At 38.9% G+C, this 13,030-nt stretch overlaps 1 protein-coding gene across 1 annotated transcript; it reads left to right on the top strand.

Moving 5' to 3' along the window:
* Window positions 1-614: 614 nt before the first annotated feature.
* LOC146309133 (uncharacterized) lies at window positions 615-7,871 on the top strand. Its single transcript, XM_084744283.1, has 6 exons — window positions 615-961; window positions 2,404-4,403; window positions 5,733-5,826; window positions 6,201-6,250; window positions 7,293-7,361; window positions 7,813-7,871. Exons 2-5 carry the CDS (start codon window positions 2,406-2,408, stop codon window positions 7,332-7,334), a joined length of 2,184 nt encoding a protein of 727 aa, XP_084600409.1. The 5' UTR covers window positions 615-961; window positions 2,404-2,405; the 3' UTR covers window positions 7,335-7,361; window positions 7,813-7,871.
* Window positions 7,872-13,030: the final 5,159 nt, after the last annotated feature.

The raw sequence follows: 13,030 nt of genomic DNA, 5'->3' as shown, positions 1-13,030 counted from the left end.
TTTTATTAATATAAATGTTCCTGTTTTTTTTACGATTATTAAATCAAATTGGCAGATTAAATTTATACAGTCTCTTATTGTGTGTTGTGTCCTCGTGGTCGCCAGGTTAAAACCTGAGGCCTACTTTTCTTGTTTATCATCAGAAAATTCTGTCACAGTTTGAGAATAAAAAATCCAATTAAATTGCCAGCCGTAACAGTACATGCTGCTTACACCTCAATGCACAGGTATGTCATATTTAATAATTTATCATACATAGAGGATATTTTACTGTAGTATGAGTATTTTTACTAACCTCTTTCAAGAAAGAAATTGAGATATATATGAAGATAATCACTTCAGCAACAAGAAAGCTATCAAAGGTATATGTTATCCACCCAATTTATCATCTTATTTTATTTTAATACACTATTTCTATTGTTTTCGTCTTTGTGCTCACCTTTATTTAAGCTTTATTTCCATCTTTGCATATATTAACATTATCTGTTTTACCGAATTATTGTTTGTTTGAAAGAAATTATATAAATTAAGATGTGAAAAAGAGACTCGTGAATGACTTCTCGAGGCTTTTACTATGAAGGGATGTCTTTCTCTTCCGGTGTCGTCCTGGTTCTGTCGGTGCGACTTGACGCTGGAGGAAGAAGGTGTCCATGATGACAACTTTAAAATACCAACAGTAGCGAGGGGAGGTGAATTAACCCGCTAGCAGTCCTTTAGCAAAATGTTCATGAGTCGTTACCGCGTCGAGTGTCGTCTGCGTTTGGAACTAGCTTAGCATGCTAACGTTAGCTGTCCAGCTAGCATGAAGTCGGGCTGCTTTTGTTTACATGCAGTCCTGATGATGGGCCTGGAGAGGTGTGTTAGCTAACCCAGCTACCCGACTTCTCTGAGGGAAAGTGACATCCTACAGCCTACACTGTCAGGACCGGGCTCGTCCATCCAAACTACTGCCACCTCAGGGGTAAGACCACCAGCAGAGCGGACTTTAAAGACTTGTTGTGAGTTAGAGATGCAGTACATCATGTTGTTGTGTTCAGGCAGGTTACATTACCTTTCACATTACTGAGGGATGGATCAGTGGACGGGCCTACCTGTTAACATTTCTCATTAGAAAGCCCAGTTAAAGAGATGTCCTGCACGTGTTTCTTGGTCCTGATTCTTTACAGAACATTAATATTGATATATAAATAATTAAGAAGAATTTTTTTTTTATCTACCGAGCAAATGAAATCCAATATTTGTTTAATTTCCCTTATATGTAAACAGCATACTGACACTACTGTAACATTTCAGTAAAATACTTTGAAATAAGTAAAGTAGTTTTAAATTTCACATTTAAGAAAATAAAACTGCATATTAGGGGTTTTAAATTGGGTTCCATTTATAGTTTGTATTAGGGTTGCAAATTGTAATCGGTCATTGGAAACATTCACGATTAATTAATCAATTAATTATTTTAAAAGACAGAAAATACACGTCACAGCTTTCCAGAGGTGACATGTTTAAAAAAACAGCCGAAGATAGTTTGAAGTATGACATTATGAAAAAGCAGCAAATCAGCGAATTTAAGAAGCCAAATCCAGAGAATGTTTGGAATTTTGGAATTTGGAATTTAATGCTATTTTTGTTTGAAAAATTACTGTAACAACTAACCAGTTATCAAAATCTTTGAGAAACTGTTAGTTGTTTTAGACATTTGTAAAACAAAAATAGTTAGAAGAAATTTAAACTTTGCTTCTCAAAATGAGATGATTTGCTGATTTTATTGTCATAATTCACTAGAAACTACACTTCTTCAGGTTTTGAACCTTTGTCTGAACAAAGGTAGGTGTTGATTGTTTTTTGTTTTGTTTTGTTTTTTCACTATTTTTCACAAGTTACAAACTGTATGATTCATCAAGAAAATAACCTACAGACAATGAAAATAATTGTTATATTGTTAAATCACATAGCAATGCGATACTGGATTTTCAGTGTTCAGATTTTTTCCAATTTATTTTAGCCAATTGCTGATACTATTACATACTGTTATATTCACTGGTGTTCGTTTCTCTTTGTCCTTCTCAAATTCATCATAATTGTCGTCACAATGGCTCTTATCTTAATCGTAAGATGGGCGATTAAATTTGTAATGTTGAAGGAATGTGATTTGGCTTCTGCTCACATGACTGACACTGAGCAATCATTGCAAATAGCAGCGCTTGCTATCTGTTTTGGTCAAAGGCATACTTGCGTCATGTGCACATAATTAATTATTGGACAGTCAAAAAACATCTTGAAATCCTGGAGGGGCTGTCTTATGTCATGCAGTAATTCTTCCTGACTTTTACTGTGTAAAAGTTCCTTTTCCTCTGAAGGACTCAGGTTACATATATCTCAGTAAGGTCTTTGTATTTTTTGCAGTGATGGAAGTGTCCTCTCAGGATCCATCTCTCATGGCTATGGACCTGTCAAAGGGCTACTCAGTCAACCCCCTGACCCGCAGCCACACTGAAGCCATGGACCTGGCAAAGAAGCCTGAGTGGTACCACAGACGCCCACCGAGCTGCAGCACAGAGATCAACTCCCTGTTCAGAACCAGAGCCTCATCCTCCTACAACTCTCTGTCCACGCAGCTGCACCCTGAGCCAGGGGCACCTGTCCACTGCAGAGACATGGAGCAGCGCCCAGAGTCTTTGGGGAACTACATGAATTCAACACTGGCTCCGGGGCTGGACCTGTACCGGGACGGAGTCCACGGCAACCTTTGGCACCCAGGATTCTACGGGCCCGACCAGACCGGCGGTCCGGGTCCTGAGAGCAGTGGCGGGGAGGAGAGCGACAGCGGCTCTGATGTGATTTTCCTGGTCTCCTCTGCGAAGGAGCCACTCTTATGCAGCCCTTTCATCCAGGACAGCGTGAGGCACATTGTGGAGCCCCTGTCCCCAGCTGTGTCCTCACTGGATGAAGGGAGAGGTTGCTATCACCTACCTCAGCCTCTGAGCTCGCCCAGTCCTGACAGCTCGTACTCGGAGGACTCCTCGGACAGCTCAGTGGACATTCCTGTGCATCACACCAGGCCTGTAGTGCTGCTGTCAGACCTAAGTGCTGTTTACGGCAACCCGGCTGAATCTCCGGTAGACATTTCAAGTGACGACAGTGACGTTATCGAAGTTTCAGTCACTAATGAAAAGAAGAAAAGCAACACCTTTTCTTGCAAGAAAAGTGTTCCACGTAAGAAGGGTCGGGCGAGAGAAACTCCTCCGCAGAGCGAGGGTGAAAAACCTCCACGCAGAGAAGTACGGCGTAGTACCAGAATCAGGAAATCTGTCTCTGAAACGCCTCAGTTCACCCGCAGCGTGTCTCGGCACAGCCTGAGGAGACGAGCCAAAAACGATGCGGTGGGCATATATAACGAAAGTTGTGATTCAGACGACATCATGGAGTATGCGGTGCGGCTGTCCAGCTCGGATGCAGAGGAGTCTGTCTCGCAGCCAAATGTGTCCCAAAGAGTGAGCAGTAATTCAGAGGAGTCCGGCGTGGACGTTCGGACAGAGAGGAAGTCACCGCCGAGAGAGCAGCAGCCACGGCGCAAAGTGTCCTGCACGAAAAGCGTCAGTCACAAGCGAAAGAAGCCCCTCGTCATTCGTAAAACAAAAAAGTTAAGAAGAGCTGAGCAGAAACAGAAGAGCAGAGTCCCACCGGAGCAGCATCAAAGGAACAAGACAGTAAACACAAAAACTGTCGTAAGACGGAGGAAAAAAAGGCGAACGCAGACCGGACCTTCTGCTCATTTTCCTCCTTCAGAGCCAGAAATCAAGCTTAAATATGCAAACATTAAAGAGGGGAAAAAGGACAAGAAATCTGGCAGCTTTTGCCCCTTTGTTCACATGGAGAAGAGAATGTGCACCATTGTGAATTATCAGGAGGAAGAGGCTTCAGTGAGGAGCAGCAGCAGAGGAGGACAACAGCAGCAGACCAGGTCTCTGTCGGGGTTTGTTCCCAACACGTCTTGTTTCCAGCTGGCTCGGTTCAGCTCGGAGAACAGGTGTCAGGCAACGCTGCTGTGCTGCCTGTGTGGCCAGACGGCCAACGCCATGGGCCTCGGGGACCTTCACGGCCCGTACCATCCCATCAGCCCGTCTGCGGACTGTCAGAACCAGAGCTGCAGGACTGATCAGAAAGAGGAAGAACATTTACATGGACTCTCCAAAAGCCATTCAGTGAATTCCTCAGATGATGGTTACGACTGCTCTGCTGTCAATGGTTTGCCTGAGAGCAACAGTCACTCCCTCCCAAAGGTGCCTCTTCATCTGGACGAGTGCTGGATCCACGAGGACTGCGGTATCTGGTCCGCAGGAGTCTTCCTGGTCAGAGGGAAGCTGTATGGGTTGGCGGAGGCAGCCCGGCTCGCACAAGAAACAGTGAGTGACACAGGATAAGGTCTTTTTAAACAACTATAGCTTCAACAACGAATCACTTAATTGTTTGTTAAATGAATCTGCAGCTATTTAAACAGTTTGAGTCATTTTTTAAGAAAAAAAGTCCACATTCTCTGATTTCAGCTTCTTAAATGTGAATATTTTCTGGTTTCTTAACCTCTCTCTGACAGTGAGTTATGAGAAAAAGATTGCAAAGGCTGGAGAAAGTGACATGCAAAGTGTACACAGTTTGCTTAAGTGACAAAGTCACAATTTGACAGGTGAAAGTGTCCAGAGGGATTTCATTTTTTTACCAAGATGGATCAAAAAAAAAAGATCATAAACAAAGATGATGACAAATGACACTTAGTTTTGGCACATGAATCAACACAGAAACAACCACCTGCAGATTTTGCAGTATTTCTCTGCAGATTTCACTCTCCTGCCTCTATTTTTGATAAAACAAAAGAGCTCAGAGCCTGATGGAAAAATGAAGAGAAGAACGATGCAAGGATTAATGTATTATTATTTGACTGTTACATAAATCGCCAACTATTTTGATAATCAATTAATCAGTTTGATTCATTTTTTAACTAAATAATGTCAGTTTTTTCTGATTTCAGTTTCCTAAATGTGAATATTTTCTGGTTTCTTTACTTTTCTCTGACAGTAAACTGAATGTCTTTGGATTGTTGACAAAACAAGACATTTGTGGACTTCTCAGGCTTTGTGAAACACTTATCCACAATTTTCACCATTTTCTGACATTTAATGGACCAAACAGCTAATCAATTAATGGAGAAAATGATCGACAGATAAATAATCACTACAGGAAACAATTGAAAAATAGGCCCAAAATACTGCTCCAGTATGTATGAACCTCTTTTTCAACTGACATGATTGTGGCAGGATTAATTAATTGATTAATCAAGACAGATTAATCAATAATTAAAATGATCATTAGTTGCAGCCCTAGAATATTGAAGGAAAATATCTTTCCAATGTGAGCAGTGAACAGGTACCAAGAGGTAGGTCAAGAAATGCTGAATTTTGATAAAAATATATTAATATATAATAGAAGGAGCATTGAAATCCAATGAAATACTGCCTAATAATGTTTGGTATTGATTTAGAGTCACTGAGACACACGCTACTGAAAACACTGCAGTTATTTTCTCCTAAAATATTGTAAAAAATAAATTAATTACACAGTGAGATGGGCAGGAAAAACCCTGCTATTCTTTACATGATTCTGCAGCACATATAGAGATAAAAGATCCTGAAGGTTTGACGCCATGTGTCTTTTTTCTCACTCCGTGCTTCTCTCTTCAGGTATGTTCGGCGTGCCAACAGACAGGTGCAATAATGGGATGTTTCCAGAAGGGCTGTCCCAGGAATTATCACTACAGATGTGCCATTCAGTCAGGTACAGTGTCAGAAAGGTGTATCGGCCATATTTGATTGTCATTATTTGTAATGTTTTAAATACGTTAAAAGTTATTCTTATCTTGTGTTTAACTGCTGTTGCCTAAAATCTTTGCCTGCCTGTGTTAATGGTGTTTAAAGTGACAGATTTGTCACGGGTGAGAGCTTGAGTCACTTGTGCTTTTCTTACTCGTGTGGGAAGGCTGTCGGTCTCACTCAGCCTGAAGTGACGAATCTTTTAAGGATTTGTGTGTGTGTGTGTGTGTGTGTGTGTGTGTGTGTGTGTGTGTGTGTGTGTGTGTGTGTGTGTGTTAAAAGAAGGCTGTCATTGTCAGACCAATGTTAGTTTTTGAAAAGTCTGTGTGTCTTTCTTAGGCTGCGTCTTAAACGAAGACAACTTCTCCATTAGATGTCCAGAGCACAAGGTAAAGAGAAATGTGAGGAGCTGCTCGTCCTCTGGGTGTCACTGTTGTAACCTGTAGGCTGTTACACTGCTGCTATGTTCATTACTGTGGTGTTACTGTGTGTTCAGCACAGATGAAAATATCAAGCATGAAGACGGTGGTCCTGATGTGACCAGAAAACCTGTTTCTATAGAAACAAACAAACAACAAAGTGTGTGGAGAAGCAGCACATTTTTGGTCAAAAACTTGGATTCAAGTTACAAGAAGTGTCAAAGGAACATGTACTTTATGGCCAAAAGTATGTGGACACCACTGTCCACTGTCTTGGTTTGACCCTATCAATCAGGGATGTCAAACTCATTTTAGTTCATGGATCACATGCAGCCTCATTTGATCTCAGGAGGGCAAGACAAGTAAAATCATTTCATTGTAACCTATAAAAACCAATACCTCCCCATTTTTTTTTTTAGCATAAAGAAGTAAAACAATCAGAAAACGGTTAGCATTTACAAAACAGATGATGGACAGCCTCAGATGTCTGAAGTGCAATTTTAACAGATTAAATCAGGAAGAATCAAAATCAGAATCAGAAATACTTTATTGATCACCGGGAGAAAAATGCTCACGGCAGACTGATGTGCATCAGATTATGAGTGAAAATAAATAAATCTGCTCAATGTATTGTACATTTGAATTATTGCACATTATTGTTATGTCAAGTCAGTTGTGTGCAGGTAGATTATTGCACAGAGTATTGCACCTTTGAGTCATTTCACAGGAATTGTGGTGTCTAGCAGTGGATTTTACTGCAGAGTCATCCAGTTGGCTGTATCGAACCCTGTGGTGGGCCGAATGTTTGACACCCCTGACCCAGATCTTAACACTTTACTGCCCTACAAGGGTGAAACACACTAACTACATGTTGAGGCAAAATAACTTTTGAAATTGTGTATTTACAGTATAGATACATGTGGATTTACAGGCTGTGATTACAACATTGAAAACTGAGTTTTGGTGAGTTTTTTTTCTGTGTCTTGCCTGATGTGTGTTTTGTATCCAACAGAACAAACTGTTCACAAGTGGAACCAGACAACACAAGAGATGACCTGAAAGACATCTGGGGGCACTGGAGGTAAATAACATCATCATCATTTAAACAAATGTCACTGTAGTAGCTCGTTTTGTAGAGCAGCAGCCATCGATTAATTGATCGGGAGAAAATGACTGAGAGAATAATCTAGAATAATTGATAATAAAAATAATTCTTAATTGAAGCTCTAATATCCACATTACTAATAGAGATCTCATGGTGTTAATACTTTGTGAAGCACTAATAGCCATCCCTACAATATGAATATTGAGGTATTTGTTAAAAAATATTGTGATATTTGATTTTGTCCATATCGCCCAGCCAGTCTGTTAGAGTGGAGACAAGGTCAGACAGAACATGGAAATGGAGCGTAATGAGTTGACAGTTCAGTTTGATATCAGGCAGATAAAATTTCTAAATGCACAAGAACTGAATTTGTTTACATCCAGAAATTTTCATCTCTGATGTCATTTTATGTCATTTTGTTTTCCAGAATGATCCACAGATCTCCTCAGGGTGCGACTTGATCTGCCTGATTTCACCTCTGCAGTTTTATAACACTAATTAATGTGAGTGTGCGTGTCTGTGAGTGTGTGTGTGTGTGTGTGTCTGTCTGTGTGTGTGTGTGTCTGTCTGTGTCTGTCTGTGTGTGTGTGTGTCTGTCTGTGTGTGTGTGTGTCTGTGTGTGTGTGTGTGTGTGTGTGTGTGTGTGTGTGTGTGTGTGTGTGTGTGTGTGTGTGTGTGTGTGTTCGCTCGAGCAGAAGGCAAACCTTCTGGTAAGATTTCACTCATCATCAAAGACAGATCAACCAGGGGCCACTTAAAGATTTTTATAAGATGTGTCTTTGTTTTGTTCTGGTGTGTGCGTGTGTGTGTGTGTGTGTGTGTGTGTGTGTGTGTGTGTGTGTGTGTGTGTGTGTGTGAGAGAGAGAGTGTGTGTATATGTGTGCATGGAAGTGTGTATGGCTATTTATTCCTCTTCTTGAAGACCCACACTTGGACTAGCCACGTCACAAATACAGTTTATTATTTGAACATATTAGAGATAAATGAGCTTTATTGATTTGTTGTATAGAGTATAATATCTTTATATAAGGTCACTGCTTTCCTTTCTACAGTTTTTGTACTGCTTTTCTATTCCTGCTTCAGTCATCACATAACCAACATAATTTATTTCCATCGAGCTGCATGCACAGTTGATGTTTGCTACAATGCACTTTATAGTATGATTTTATTCTATCAGTTGTTATTTATATGTCTTTTTCTTCTCTTTTTACTAGAATTATTTAAATTTAATATAAAGCTGCACTAAGCAAGATTTAGATATAAAGAAATGGAAAAATTCGTGTCTAAATCGTTAAGTAGGGCTGCAACAGAGAACATCTCATCCCTCCTACCTTTGCTGTACATTCACCGTATTCTATCAGAGTTATTTCTGGTGTTGGGTTTGGTGAGGCTTCTCTGCTCGCAGGATGTGGAAACTTAAGATCGACAAACGGAACAAGATGTCTCAGCAAGAGTTCAGCCCAGAAAAATAGATGCAAACATCAGTGTTCAGTGTTTAGTGGCCGAACTGGTGAATTCTTCTCTTTTGTGTGTCAAGCTAAAGGGTAACTTTGGTATTTCACCATGATTTTGTTTTGCAAGAGATGAAAGGGAACAACATTTTTTGAAAATGGTCCAGGGCTGAGGGAACAGTGGCCGCAGGCTGCAGTGTAAAGTCCAGCCCCGGTCGCTCTGTGCTCCAGTAACAGTTGAGAAAAACTCGGTCAACCTCAGTCAACTTTCTCATTTTCCTTTTAAAGGGTGTTTCTTCAACTATGGCTACTTTGAAGTTACATGAGTCAAATTCTGGGTTCATGTTAAAATTTCTCAAATGACTCTTGAAGCATTTGATGGATCCAAACACGACTGTTGTTCAGCATGCTAAAAGGTGTTTTTTTGTGTGTGATTTTTTTTTGTCCCACACTTTTGTGTCCTTACTTCGGCGCTTCAAATCCAAACAAATCTACTTCCTGTTGAAACAAAAGCAAAGAAGTGAGCACATGGCTGACAGGTTGGGTCACCCACACCAGGTGAGCCTCAAGATCAAGAAAACAAGAGGTAAAGATCATCTTTACCAATAAACTAATCATCAGGAATTTTATCACAGTTTATTGTGAAACCAGTTATCATTACATCCCTAGTAGCTCATGTTCACTGTCATGTTTTGTCATGTACCCACTTGCGTAGTGCGTGAATTTTGACAGGGTAGTGCCATCTCAAACAGAGGACGGCCATTGTGTCCATACTGGAAATGCCAATCGCAGCTGCTGCTTCTTCGTAGGTGAACTGAAGCCGGGCGCCAAAACATCTCCCAGCTTCATTCAACATGAGCACCCTTTTAATTTTATTTGCTTTTGTTTGTGTGTTTGTTTGAATAAACTTAATGCACTCAAAACAGGAAGTGCAAGTACAGAAGTATGTAAAATGAGACACAACTGTAGATTAGTTAGCTAGCATTTTGCTAACTAACGATGTGAACATATGTTGCTTTCACATGTCCCTCAGAAACATCTTTTAACCATCTTGAAAATTTGGTTTTCTTTTCAGCATATACAAGCTGAGCATCTCTAAGTGCAGGAAATGGGAAATGAGGAAGTTGACCAAGGCACCAAGCTTGCTCAACTGTCATTGGAGCACTGAGTGAAAAGGGGCGGGACTTAGGAAGGGTCCATTTTGTCAGTGTACAGTCCATTAAAAGTATTTTTGCCACTGACAGGCTCAGACTGTTACTCTTAAGTGTCTGACAGTATTATGGAAAGGATTTTTAAAGAGTGAGATTCTTTTTGTTTAGTCAGAAACAGCTGATTTATCACTGTCATCAAAGCCACCAGATGCCATTTACAGAGATATTCATTTTATAATCGTAAAACACGTCATTCAAATTTGACCAACAAAATAAAACTCACCAAAACCGTCCTGGCTCATCTTTCCACTGCTCCACCCATCACCAACTGGTGTGGTTGAAATTAAGCCTTAATTCACAGAGTTAGATATGAAAACATTAGGAGAGGAGGGAAGGAGGACATCAATGGTGCGTAGAGCCAAAATATTTTCACATATAACTAATTAAGCAGCTAACTAAGGATAACTTTGCAGCTCGTTTGACGACTGATGGCTGCAGCAGTTCCACTCAATACACTGATCCGTCACATGGACACAAAAAGGTTGAAAGACACCAAAGTTACCCTTTAAGGGGTCAGTTCAACAAAAGCACACATTTGTTGACATTGTTTTGCAAATTAGCACAAAACAAATCATGCCAAATTAGCTATTAGCACTTCGTTTTTATAGTGCACCCTTGGATGTACAGACAACTATCACTGGATTACTTTAAGACTTAAGAAAACTTAAAAACGTGATGATTCTGAGGCTCAGAAGTTCTGGACTCACAAAAACGTCTTTATCTATGATGTTTTTTTGCAGATTTTGGGCAGCCTCAGTTTGTAAACATCTGCTCTGGATAATCCACACATCAAATATGTATTTGTGATTTGTGTGAATTGACCCTTTAATGTATGTTTTACATCTAGTTGTCATGTAGAGCAGAAGTCGCCTAGTGCAGCTTTAACATCCATCTTTGTGTGAGCTCCTGTATTTCAGTTCACATGAGTCGTTTCTGTGCTGAGATGACAAACAGGCAGTTAAAGCATCAGATGTTTGAAAACTGAAGGGTTTTAAGTAAACTGTTGGAGTTCGGTTCCATGCCTGCACTTTTTATTATTTGAGGAATAAAAAGATCATTAATGTTATTTAATAAAAGTCAATAAAACTGGAGCCTCGTCTTTCTCCTCATAGTTTTCCAGTGAACTTTTCGTGGTGTTTGTTTTGCAGAGCGAGTATATGAATGTTGTTTGTGCAGAAATTGGGATCCACGATCGCTGTTGCTCCTACACAGGAACAAAATGTTCTAGCTGCAAGGAATGTCTGGGTTTTGGCAAGTCACCAAAATACCTGAAGGTTTGTGTGATAAGAACATTTGTTTCCAGAGCAGTTTGACTTATTTTAGTGTCATCTTGAAACAAGCAGATTCACATTTCTCACAGAAATCAAGGTATGATACTGTCTGCTCAATTTTTGGCGTTAGTGGAACGAGCTTGTGTTTGTTTTTTTTAACTTATGTTCACATGAAAAGACCAGTATGATGTTAGAAAACAAAACTGAGTTTTGGGATTTCATATCAACCCTTTTAATCCCTGTCCAGAAGAGTTTTTGTTTTACTTTTTTTATTTATCTGCCAATCACACTTTCATATTATCTTCAAATATGGATGAATTGCACATTTTCATTTTCAGGATAAGCAGTGCTTTTTGAAAATGAAAACAACTTTGATATGAAAAAAATATTTATGATTACATGTGTGTACATTTTGTGCAATTTAGATCAACATGTATAAAAGATAAAATGAGGTTTTATTGATGCCCAGATGGGAAATTCTCATGTTGCAGCAGCACAAGGACAGAAAAAGTACATATTTCCTTTTAACAGGTGCAGTCTTACAGCAGTCTCATGCTCAAACACACAACAAGGTCATGAAATGTCTTTAGGACGCAGTCCGCGAGTCTCAGCCTCCCCTCGACATGCATATATAGATCCAGTAAGAAGGGATGAATAATAATTTACACCCCAGAGAAAACAGATGAATACACATGAATTAAAAATACCATGTATTTATATTGGTAGAGGAAAATAAATTAATTTATTAAAATTACATTCATTTATTTCATAGTTTTATCAGCATTTAATTTTTTTAAATTATTTTTCCATTTTAATTACATGGATGCCTTGATAAATAAAACAGATCAAATTTAACATGGATGAATTAAAAAAAAAAACAGTAGTTGTTTCACTTGTTATCTTTTATATCTTCTGGTAATATTCCAGGAAATATTAATTTTCATCCATGAGCCCAGAGAAAAGAGACAAACCCACAGGAATTTAAAATAACATGTTTATTCATATTTATACTAGGATGAAAAAATAAATGAATTAAAATAGAAAAATAAGTTTAAAAAAATATGTAAATAAAAAAAATGCTATTAAAACAAATAAAAATAAAAATCCATGTTGTTTACTTTCACTTTTTATCCTCCATATCTTCTGATAATATTCCAGAGATGACTAATAATTTTTGTCCATGAGCCCAGAGAAAAAAGATAAATACACATGAATTCAAAATAACATGTTTATTCATATTTATGTTAAGAGGAAAAAAAAAATAATTAAAATAGAAAAATAAGTTAAAACGGCATAAATAAAAACAAAACTAAATGCTAATAAAACAATGAATCAACACAATAGATAAATAAAAATAAAAACCCATAAGTTGTTACACTTTCACTTGTTATTGTGTGTATTTTCTGCTATTATTCCCAATAAAAAAATTAGGTAAAGATCAGTTTATTTTTGTTTTTTTATGTGGGCACTGTTCTGCTGCTGCTTTATTACTAATGCAGAACATTTAATATCTGACTATTTTCAGTCGACGCAGACTTTCACACCGACTTCTGCTTTTTGAGTCACAACAGCCCCACTTGGATGAAAATAGTCTTCGCTCCAACACGTGCGTCACAGTGACCGAGTCTATCTGTGGAAACAACATTTTACAGCTCGTCGTCACATCATTATCAGGCTGCCATGTTGACCTGCAGCGGCATGTGGAAGGTGTT

This window comes from Lutjanus erythropterus, chromosome 19, assembly GCF_056507025.1.
Source record: "Lutjanus erythropterus isolate fLutEry1 chromosome 19, fLutEry1.hap2, whole genome shotgun sequence".
In the NCBI taxonomy this organism is placed as follows: Eukaryota; Metazoa; Chordata; class Actinopteri; order Lutjaniformes; family Lutjanidae; genus Lutjanus; species Lutjanus erythropterus.
The sequence above is the reverse complement of the archived record's forward strand: the minus strand, read 5'-3'. Positions and strand labels throughout refer to the sequence as shown.

Bases quoted from the DNA above. Each gene is read 5' to 3' on its own strand.
- LOC146309133 (XM_084744283.1), top strand. From the start codon at position 2,406: ATGGAAGTGTCCTCTCAGGATCCATCTCTCATGGCTATGGACCTGTCA. The intron at 5,827-6,200 runs GTACAGTGTCAG...TGTCTTTCTTAG, and splicing joins CAGATGTGCCATTCAGTCAG to GCTGCGTCTTAAACGAAGAC. The intron at 6,251-7,292 runs GTAAAGAGAAAT...TGTATCCAACAG, and splicing joins TTAGATGTCCAGAGCACAAG to AACAAACTGTTCACAAGTGG.